This window comes from Carcharhinus amblyrhynchos, chromosome 10 (assembly GCF_965287045.1).
Source record: "Carcharhinus amblyrhynchos chromosome 10, sCarAmb.v2.hapA, whole genome shotgun sequence".
Classification (NCBI taxonomy): Eukaryota; Metazoa; Chordata; class Chondrichthyes; order Carcharhiniformes; family Carcharhinidae; genus Carcharhinus; species Carcharhinus amblyrhynchos.
Window position 1 is genome coordinate 58,802,191 of NC_137333.1, and position 11,671 is coordinate 58,813,861.

Below are 11,671 nucleotides of genomic sequence, written 5' to 3' on the forward strand. Positions count from 1 at the left end.
GTTTGAATTGACCTACTCCAGATCAGGAACAACGCCACAACAACTGGTGTACAATCTGGTCTCAGAGAAGAGGCAGCCACCCCTCCCAGGGTCAATCACCATCTCCCCCACTCTCACACACAGGGGGTAAGCGGCCCCGGCCTTACCCAGAGACACGGCCCGCTCACACCGCCCCAGGGCAGCAGTGTAATCCCCGCTCCTCAGCAGCCCGGCCGCCTCCAGCTGCAGCCGCCGCCCGCGGCACTCGGACGGGAACCATTTCTCCAGCAGATTGCACAGAAGCACATTGAGCCTGAGGCTGGACTCGGGGGAGGCCCGGCTCCCGGCCACTGGCAGCTGGCAGAGCCCACACTGCCTCACCGCCGCCTCCTCCACCACCACACACCCCCGGCAGAAAGTGTGGCCGCACGGCAGCGACACCGGCTCGAAGAGCAGCTCCAGGCAGAGCGGGCAGCTCAGCGGGTCCGAGGCCGCAGCCTCCACCTCCACCCCGGCCGGCTCCTCGGCTCTCTCGGCTGGGGGAGGAGGCTGCGGCCTGGGCAGCGCCTCTTTCAGGCGGACGTTGGCGGCGATACAGTCCAGCAGGTGCTGTAGCTCCTCGGGCCGCAGCCGCTCCAGGTCCGCGGCGCTCTGGTACGCCTCGAAGGCCTCGCTGAAGCGGCCGCAGCGGGCCAGAGCGTCCGCCTTGCTCAGGTAGAGAGGCCGCAGCGGGCCCAGCTCCAGCAGCTGGCACTCGTAGATGTCGGCCGCCAGCTCGTAGTTCATCGCCCGGAAAGCCTCCTCCGCCATCTCCAACATCTCGGTACGGGCGGCCGGAGCCTCCATCGCCCGGAAATCAGCGGGGCCCAGCCGACAACTGAGGGAGAGGACAAGAGCCACGGGCCCGAGTCGCTGCTGCTAACAGATCACTGCTGCCCACTCCCTCTGCCGCCGCCTGGGCTTCTGAGTGCGGTTCCCCGCCCCCCCCCTTCACCAGTCTCTGAGCCTCCGCCTGCCTGCCCCTTCACATTATATAACCCAGCCGGAGCCAGCAGCTGCTGCTGTGTAAACACCAGGAGCCCCGGGGCTTTAAAATTAGAACCGTCCGTTTCGAGCGGATTTATTTATGACATAAAGGGTTAGCATTACACGCCCCCTTTTTTCACCTCCAAATGACAGAAAAACCAATGAAGTAATGGCATTCCTTTTCAAGGAGAAAGAGGCAGGAAATCTGAAATGAAAGCACAAGATGCTTTCTTTCAAACAACAGAGTAAAAGCAACTGACTGCGGATGGAATCTGAAACCAAAAGGGAAAATGCTGGAAAATCTCGCAGGTCTGGCAGCATCTGTAAGGATAGAAAAGAGCTGATTTTTCGAGCTTAGATGACCCCTTGTCAAACTCAGACACTTCTACCTGGATTGATAACCCAATAAAAACTGTAAAAATATGTTGTGCATTTTGAGAAGTATGCAATGTTCGCTTTTTAAAATAAACTTTGATATTATTTGTTATTCCAGCTATCTTGCCTGAGCTTAACCATTTTAGTAGGTTCATTTGGAATTGAATAATTATGTGTGCACAACTATTTGAATTACTCCTTTAAAACTTATGATCTCTAGCTATAAAGACCACCTCAAGGCTCAAGTCTTCAACCAAACTTTCTGTCATACTCTTTCTTCAACTCCCATCCCTATCTGTATTTTTTGCTCCCTGTACTGATTTTTCATTTATGTATTTGTGAACTGCGTTGGATATTTCCTGACATTAAAGACAATTATAATTGTGAATTATTGTTGCTAACTTTTATATACTTACAAACTATTACATTTGGAAATTCTTCTATTTCTTAAATGAGTACAATCTTAACTTTCTTAGTTTCAACCTTAGACATCATCTGAGCAGCTGGGTGTTTTTATTGACAGAAAGTGATTCTATTTATTTAATTTGTGATCAGAAGAAATGAATCATTTATGTATGTGCTTGCTTTCTCAGCAGCAGCCATGTTCATAGCTACTTCCCTTGTTTACAAATCAATGGATGGATCTTAGGTGCAAACCCATACCTTAATCTGCGAGTAATCAGTCAGTGTCCCTTAAACTCATGATATTAAACATCATAAATCCCCAAAATACCATGAGGTCTTCTTGAAAGAATGCATGTTGAATAAAGTTCAACAATATTTTAATGTGACACCAACATTCTTCTTTAACATAATATAAACACCAATACAATCTTACTATGTGAAAATTAACAATTTAAAACATATCACATTGCTATGGTGAAGTACATCCCAGCATCTGCTGATAGGGTTCAACAGACTGCTGTTTTCTCTGCCCTGGAGCCTTTGATGGTCGTGGTCACTGAAGGAGTTTGAGTCACTGGCAGAGGGGCACGGGAGCTCCTGACAACCCCAGGTGCCTTGAGAAGAACCCTCTTTCAGTCTGTGTCTCTTAATGCAACATGGCACCATCCTGCTTCCCACTGGCTGAGGGCATCTGGTGAGATATCAAGGGCACTAACAACCACTCACTAGCCCACTGCTGCTGAAAGCTCATGGTGCCAGCATTGATTTGCAGGGTCATGCTGACACCAGGTATTAATTGTGTGGTCTTCTGGGCCTCTTCATAGCAGTCGCTGTCTTCTCCATGCAATAAATGATGCACTGTTCTACCTGAGACAGCGCAGAGGTCAGGCTGTGGATGGATTCCTCCATTGCCTGCATACATTCGTTCAAAGCCTTAGACTGCTCCAACAGATTCTCGCTTGTTTGTCTCTGCAATTCCAACTGATTGAGTGTGACCCTCATCGCAGACACTTCATCCTCCGGGGCACAGGAAGAGGCTGGCTTTCAATTTTCATCTGACCGCTAGTGGCTACAGATCACAACCTCTCTCATCTGCACAACTATGCCTGCCAGATTGTGACCCTCAGCCAATGTCATGATTGACAAATGAAACATAAAAACAATTGCTGGAGTGATGATTTAAAGGACCACTGCCATTCATGGGTGCAACAACATGCCATAGTAACCAGGAATGATGTGTAAGCATACTTTCTCCTCATTCTTCATGCCCACCAGTCCAAACACAGCGTCAGATATGGACTGACCACATTGCTCCCCTGTCAGTTCCATTACTTCCAGCTCTGCCTCTGTCAGCAGACAAATCTCCAACACTCCACCCCAAGTCTTGGGTCTTGGTGTTGTGGACCTTTCGTTCTGCAATCACAGGGGGAAAAAGTGAAGGCTCCAGTGACATTGAGGAGAAACCTTTACTCTTACCATGAGGTGCCAAGTTGCTCAGCTGTCTATTCAATACAGGAATGAGAAAGTGAATCTGGTGAACTGGTGCAACAACAATAATCTCTCCCTCAATGTCAACAAAGAAATCGACTTCAGGCAGTGTAGTGGAGGACATACCTCTGTCTACATCAGTGGGAACAAAGTAGAAATGGTCAAGAGCTTCAAGATTTTAGGTGTCCAGATCACCAACAACCTGTCCTGGTCCTCCAATGCCCACACCATAGTTAAGAAAGTCTACCAATGCCTCTACTTTCTCAGAAGGAAATCTGCTACAACTCTCACCAACTTTTATAGATGCACCACAGAAAACATTCTTCCTGGTTATATTACAGCTTGGTATGGCTCCTACCCTATCCAAGATTGCAAAAAAATTACAAAGGGTCGTGAATGAAGCCCAGTTCATCACACAAACCAGCCTCCCAACCATTGATTCTGTCTAACTTCCTGCTGCCTTGCAAAAGCAGCCAGAATAATCAAAGATCCCATGCACCCCAGACATTCTATCTTCCACCTTCTTCTGTCTGGAAAAAGCAATAAAAGTCTGAGGTCAGGTACCAACTGAGTCAAGAACAGCTTCTTCCTTTTGCCATCAGACTTTTGAATGGACTTACCTCACGCTAAGTTGATTTTTCTCTACACCTTCGCTATGACTGTAACATTACATTCAGCACTCTCACCTTTCCTTCTCTTTGAATGGTACGCTTTGTATGTATAGCGTGCAAAAAACAATACTTTTCACTGTATATTAATACATGTGACAATAATAAATCAAATCAATCTCACACTGAGGAAACCTGGGTACACACAGAGGAAGATGCAGATTTCATGTTTTTAATGATTTCTGTACATGGACTTATAAATCTCAATGTTCATCCACAGTTCTTAGTTTCCCAACATTTAAAAAATGCTGATTTATTCTTTTTAGGTCCAAAGTGGACAACCTCAAATTTCCCCAGTCACAATTTTGCTCATTCACCTAACCTGTCAAAGTTCCTTTGCAACTACATAATCAGATCCATACCACTTACTATGCCAACTATATTCATGCCATCTGTTAACATAGATATATGGTTGTTTATATTTTATCCAAGCCATTGATAAATATAGTGAAAAGCTGTGGCCCCAGTACAGATCCCATGGGATCATCAACAGCCACATTGTGTCAACTGGAGTAATAGCCACTATCCCACACTCTGTCCCCTAACTTCTAACCAATTCCTGATCATGTCTGATAGACAGGCACTTCATACAACCATAGCAGACCATTTTCAAAATTACACTGGCAATATCATGAACAGTAAGGCAACCAGTCCCATTTTGAGGCTGTTGACTGCATTAATACCAGGTTCCCGTGGATAACGAAAGAGGTGAAGGAAAGTGTTAAATTAAAAGCGGAGGCGTTTAGAGTAGCAAAGAGTAGTGGGCGAGAAGAGGATTGGGAGAGGTTTAAATGTCAACAAAGATTGACAAAGATGATGATAAAGAAGGGTAGGAGAAACTATGAAGCTGGGCTTGCGCTTAATATAAAAAAGGATAGCAAGAGTTTTTATAAATATATAAAAAGGAAGAGGCTGGCTAGGGTGAACGTTGGCCCCTTAGAGGATGAGAAGGGGGACTTAGTGGTAGGGGATGGGGATATGGCTGAGGTCCTGAATAACTTTTTTGTTTCTGTATTCACGGAGGAGGACGTGAATAATTTGCCGGGTGTTAGAGATGGAAAGTTGGTAGGACTAGAGGGTCTTAATGACATTACTGTTACTAGAGAGGAGGTGCTCGACAGACTGGAGGGACTGATTGTGGACAAGTCGCCAGGACCGGATGGAATGCATCCGAGGGTTCTGAAAGAAATGGCAGAGGTGATAGTGGATGCCTTGGTGGTTATTTTCCAGGCGTCGCTGGATTCCGGGGAAGTGCCGGAAGATTGGAAAGCGGCTAATGTTACGCCGTTGTTTAAGAAGGGTGCCAGGCAAAAGGCAGGGAATTATAGGCCAGTTAGTTTAACGTCTGTTGTAGGTAAAATGTTAGAATCCGTCATCAAGGAGGAAATAGCGAGGCATCTTGAGAGGAATTGCTTGATAGAGCAGACGCAGCATGGTTTTGTTAAAGGGAAGTCGTGTCTGACAAATTTACTGGAGTTCTATGAGGATGTGTCTAGGGCGGTGGATAGAGGAGAGCCGGTGGATGTGGTCTTTCTAGATTTTCAGAAGGCATTTGACAAGGTACCTCACAGGAGGTTATTGCAGAAGGTCAGGGGACAGGGAGTTGGGGGTAGGGTGTTAGCGTGGATAGAGGATTGGTTGTCAAATAGGAGGCAGAGAGTGGGGGTCAATGGGTGCTATTCGGATTGGCAGATGGTGACTAGTGGGGTGCCTCAGGGGTCGGTGCTGGGGCCTCAGCTATTTACCATTTATATAGATGATCTGGAGGAGGGAACCGAGTGTAGGGTGTCGAAATTTGCTGATGACACCAAGATTGGAGGAAAGGCAAATTGTGCGGAGGGTGTGGAGAGTCTACAGAAGGATCGAGATAGGCTGGGCGAATGGGCCAGGAAATGGCAAATGGAATTTAATGTTAGCAAGTGCGAGTTGGTCCACTTTGGTAGGAATAATGGTAGGAAGGATTATCACTTTCGTGGCGAAAAACTGCAGCAGGCGACGGTGCAGAGGGACCTTGGGGTCCTTGTGCATGAGTCGCAAAAACCCAGCTTGCAGGTGCAGCAGGTGATCAGGCAGGCGAATGGGATGCTGGCCTTCATAGCGAGGGGGATTGAATATAAAAGTAGGGAGGTCTTGCTGCGGCTGTATAGGGCATTGGTGAGGCCGCAGCTGGAGTACTGTGTGCAGTTTTGGGCGCCGTACTTACGCAAGGATATTTTGGCCTTGGAGGGAGTGCAGAGGAGGTTTACTAGGCTGATGCCGGAGTTGAGGGGGTTGAGCTATGAGGAGAGGCTGAATAAACTAGGCTTGTACTCGTTAGAGTTTAGAAGAATGAGGGGAGATCTCATTGAGACGTATAAGATGATGAACGGGATGGATAGGATAGAGGTGGAGAGACTCTTCCCGCTCAGAAAGGATAATAGGACTAGGGGGCACAGCCTCAAGATAAAGGGGGGGCGGTTTAGAACGGAGTTGAGGAGGAACTTCTTCACTCAAAGGGTGGTGAATCTCTGGAATTCTCTGTCCGTTGAAGTGGTGGAGGCTACCTCGCTAAATATTTTTAAGACGCGGGTTGATGGGTTTTTGATAAGAGAGGGGATTAAGGGTTATGGGGAGATGGCGGGAATGTGGAACTGAGCCACGACAGATCAGCCATGATCTTATTGAATGGCGGGGCAGGCTCGAAGGGCTAGATGGCCTACTCCTGCTCCTATTTCTTATGTTCTTATGTAACAGTGACTACACTCCAAACTTCATCACATATGGAATGCTCTGGGGTGTTCCCGGGATGGGAAAGATAATCTTCAGATCCATAAGAACATAAGAAATAGGAGCAGAAGTAGGTCATCTAGCCCTTCGAGCCTGCCCCGCCATTCAATAAGATCATGGCTGATCTGAAGTGGATCAGTTCCACTTTCCCGCTTTCTCCCCATAACCCTGAATCCCCTTGCCTACCAAAAACCTATCTACCCGCGTCTTAAATATATTTAGCGAGGTAGCCTCCACCACTTCAACAGGCAGAGAATTCCAGAGATTCACCACCCTTTGAGTGAAGAAGTTCCTCCTCAACTCTGTTCTAAACTGACCCCCCTTATCTTGAGGCTGTGCCCTCTAGTCCTGCTGTCCTTTCTGAGCAGGAAGAATCTCTCTACCTCTACCCTATCCATCCCCTTCATTATCTTATACATCTCTATAAGATCCCCCCTCATCCTTCTAAACTCCAATGAGTACAGACCCAGTCTATTTAGTCTCTCTTCATAGCCCAACCCCCTCATCTCCGGCATCAGCCTAGTGAATCTCCTCTGCACTCCTCCAAGGCCAAAATATCCTTGTGCAAGTGCGGTGACCAAAACTGCACACAGTACTCCAGCTGCAGCCTCACCAGTGCCCTGTACAGTTGCAGCAAGACCTCCCTGCTTTTATATTCTATCCCCCTCGCTGTAAAGGCCAGCATCCCATACGCCTTCTTGATCACCTGCTGCACCTGCAGACTGGGTTTTTGTGACTCATGCACAAGGACCCCCAGGTCCCTCTGCACCGTAGCATGCTGCGGCTTTTCGCCCTTTAAATAGTCATCCCTCCTACTATTATTCCTGCCAAAGTGGATAACCTCACACTTGCTAACATTGCACTCCATCTGCCAGATCCTCGCCCACTCGCTCAGCCTATCTAGATCCCTCTGCAGACTTTCCACTCCCTCCGCACAATTTGCTTTTCCACTCATCTTTGTGTCATCAGCAAATTTCGACACCCTACACTCAGCCCCCTCCTCCAGATCATCTATATAAATGGTAAATAGCTGAGGTCCCAGCACTGATTCCTGCGGCACTCCATTAGTAACAAAGTGCCAATCAGAATAGCACCCATTGATACCAACTTTCTGCCTCCTATTAGGCAACCAATCCTCTATCCACGCTAACACCTTACCCCTAACTCTATGCCCCCTAACCTGCTGAAGCAACCTTTTGTGCGGCACCTTATCAAATGCCTTTTGAAAATCGAGAAACACCACATCCACCGGTTCCCCTCTGTCTACCGCACTAGTCACGTCCTCATAGAAATCCAATAAATTTGTCAAACACGACTTCCCCTTAACGAATCCGTGCTGCATCTGCTCTATCAAACAATTCTTCTCTAGGTGCCTCGCTATTTCTTCTTTGATGATGGATTCAAGCATTTTTCCAACAACAGACCTTAAACTAACCGGCCTATAATTCCCTGCCTTTTGCCTGCTACCTTTTTTAAACAGCGGTGTAACATTAGCCATTTTGCAATCTTCCGGCACTTCCCCGGAATCCAGCGAAGTTTGGTAAATAATCACTATGGCGTCTACTATCACGTTTGCCATTTCCTTCAGAACCCTGGGATGCATTCCATCCGGTCCTGGGGACTTGTCCATCATCAGTCCCGCTAGTCGACCAAGCACTACCTCTCTAGTGACAATAATTGCATTCAGGCCCTCAACTCCTACCATCCTTGCAAGTCTGGTTCTTTTTTGTGTTGAATAAACTTGCATGGAAGCTCAGGAAGAACTTGAGACACAATGATTGGAACGCTTGCTGGAAGTAATAAATCAGATCTAACAGAATGAAAAGTACTCTACGTTATTTAAAAGGACAAATCATTTGGAACATTATACGTCAATTATCAAACATTTTCTTTCAGAAATATGTGTAATTTTAGATTCTTTGCAGCACCACATAATTACATTATAATTAACAGAATTGCTTGCAAACAAACTTTATCACAGGATATTCAGATCACTTTCATTACTGAGCTTTATTTCAACCAATTCAAGCCAACATACTAAGGAAATGAAACACAATACAGCCTATTATATGCTGTGGTCTTGTGTGGTGGTGGCAGCATTTGGACTTTGGAATAGAATAGAATTTCTAAGTAGTCTGGTTATCCAATGTAATTCCAAATACATTTTTAATCCACACAAGGATCAATAGTATTATTCCTTAAGAAGTTGTGTGATTTTCTTTTCTTAAATAATATTCCATTATAGTTGGCCCATAAGTGTATTGAATAAAAATAGAAATTATAGCCTACAGCTACATAACATGATAAAAAGATTCCAATTTTAGACATTCCAAAGAGCTAGAAACTGGAAGATAAATGGAATAAACGAAACAAAAAAAAGTGTAGAAGGAAGAAAGATAAAGAATTGAATATTCAAAAAGGATTTTTGGAAGACCCGAAAGAACTGAAGTCTGCAAAGCTGACTCGATGGGCTGAGTGGCTTAATTTTGCTTCTATGTCTTATGAAAGCTGGCAAAAGATGTATGAAGACCAACTGAAACAACGAAAGAGCATTAAAAACTGAAAAGTCATGAGAATAGCTAAGTACAATGATGAAAAGACTTAAAAGGGAAAAGTAAATGAACATAAATGCAAGAATTTTTAACCTATAAGCAGAAAATGCTATAGACATACATTGGGCAATCCCATCCAAGGCCAACAGTGATTTCCGCTGTGGGACACCCACCCACGTTAATTCCAAGGTGGGTGAGATGGAAGAGTTCAGGCCACAATGCCTGCTTACACATAAAAAGAAAAAGCCAACATGCCAACATCATTCCCATACCCTTCACCCTGCCACATTCCTAGCCTCTATGAAAATAAGAGATATTACAAAGTCTGATGTTGCTAAGGTCAATGTTCAGCAGGCTGTAGGGCACTCAGGAGATGCATGTGTGTACTTATGCATTGAGCTTGGCTTGAACAGTGTAGGAAGTTAAAGAGAGAGATTTCATAATGGGAAATGGAGATGAAAGTGAAGTGACATGCTGTTGGGACCAAAAAGCAAAATACTGTGGATGCTGAAAATCTGAAAGAAAAATTGAAAATTCTGGAAATAGTTAGGAAATCCAAGATGGTGCCGGGGCGAGGCAATTGCTGTAAGTTGTGCCCAGTATATCTTCTAATTCTATCTTGTACTCTCATTCTATGCCCTCTGCTGTCAGACTTTTGAATGGACTTACCATGCATTAAGTTGATCTTTCTCTACACCCTAGCTATGACTATAGCACTACATTCTGCACTCTCTCGTTTCCTTTTCTATGAACAATATGTTTTGTCTGTATAGCACGCAAGAAACAATACTTTTCACTGTATATTAATACACGCGACAATAATAAATCAATTCAAAGATCTGGCACCACTTTGGAGAAAGAAACAAGAGTTAACAGATCAAGGTCCCTTCTTCTGTCATAGGGATCACACGCTAAGAGAAACATGAGAAAGGGATTAAAGTCACAGTAAAAGAATAGGTTATGGTGAGACATTTGATGATGAGTGAGATATAAAATGATGGCATCAAGTGCAAGCATGTAATAGTTCAAAGGTTTAGCTGCCGATGATGAAATGGGCAGAGAAGCAACACAAAGATGAGGACTATGAGATAGCATAATTTCATTTAAAATTCAAGTTTTATAGGTCTTCTGAATATGATCCAGGTTTATAAATAAGTCATAAATCCTTACCAGTTTTGTGTGGTTTGTTTCATTTCACACATTTTTGTCTCTTTGGGAAACAATAGACAAATGATGGAAGGATTATCAGACTGATCATCATGTCATGAATTCTTCCATGGCCGACAAGTCCTGGAGTGGGACTTGAATCCAGAGCTTCTGGCTCAAGGCAGGGGTGCTACCCACTGAGACATAAAACCTCAATTCCTATGTGGTGATTTCTATAAAAGCGTAAGTACTTCAGTGCAAGTCGCCTTACATGAGTTTCAATGCTCATTTATTAGTCAGGATTGCTTCTAGATCTCCAAATCCAGAACTACAAAACATAATTAAACCCCCAAAAAATGAAAATTAGTGCAGATATTCATGGAATGAATAACTATTGTTAATGTAAGCCAAATATAGGGTCCAAGATGTTAAATTCAGAAGCTATAAAAAAAATTGCACCAGACTCAAGATAAAATTAACAAAGCAATTTTACAGGAAAACAAAAATCATTTGTGAATTATATCTCTTTAATCATGCATGTTTTTGAAATAAATGTTTATATGAAAACAGTACCCAAACAAGATTAACTAATTTATTTCTGAAGTGGTTTTAGGACTCTAAATGGAAATTGTAACATTTTAATCGTTAGCTCTAATGCAATTCAAGTATCACCAATTTTTCAATTCTTTCATAATTGTATCTAGAAATAGAACACTATTTATTGGAGAAAGTGTATTCAAATATCATGTCTAATGGTTGTTTACTACCTATATGTAATTCAATGTTTTGCACTGGGATTCCTGCAGATTATTAACCAGATTGGTTTATAGTTCCACAAAGCTTTTCAGTAAAATAATCTATCAACACTTTTGAGAGTTAAGGTTGACTTGAGGGTCAAAGGTGAAACTTCACTGAATATGAAGGGGGAAAAATTTCTACAGGCAATAATCAGCAGACTAAATTGGAACTACACAATCATTGTGGGTATGCAAATCATATCCTACTGTATGCTTCAAGCTATTTAATTTTTGAATATCTCAGAATTAAAGTTGTAGTATCCATTTTCTAGCCTACAAACTTACATTGTAAATTTCTGAAAGACTAAAATTTAGAATATGTGCAAAAAAAATTTCTGTATTGTGTAACCAAATGTTGATAATGTGATGTTTCCATCAGAGTACAAGTAAAATACATGATTAGTTTAAAAACATTCGAGCATGATTTTTATTAAATCATGTGATGTAAATGTCACAGGCGAGTATTTGT

The 11,671-nt window shown here is 43.8% G+C and overlaps 1 protein-coding gene across 3 annotated transcripts in view; it reads right to left on the minus strand.

Annotated features, from left to right (window-relative positions):
- Window positions 1-1,745, minus strand: part of LOC145348966 (LON peptidase N-terminal domain and RING finger protein 2-like) — a 43,323-nt gene extending 41,578 nt beyond the window's left edge. For all 3 annotated transcript variants that reach the window (XR_013888042.1, XM_080197126.1, XM_080197125.1), the window contains exon 1: window positions 147-1,745. Coding sequence is in view for 2 of the 3 variants with exons in the window: in XM_080197126.1 (XP_080053252.1) it covers window positions 147-825 (679 nt within the window). In the remaining variant the exon portion in view is untranslated. The remainder of the gene's footprint in view (window positions 1-146) is intronic.
- Window positions 1,746-11,671: the final 9,926 nt, after the last annotated feature.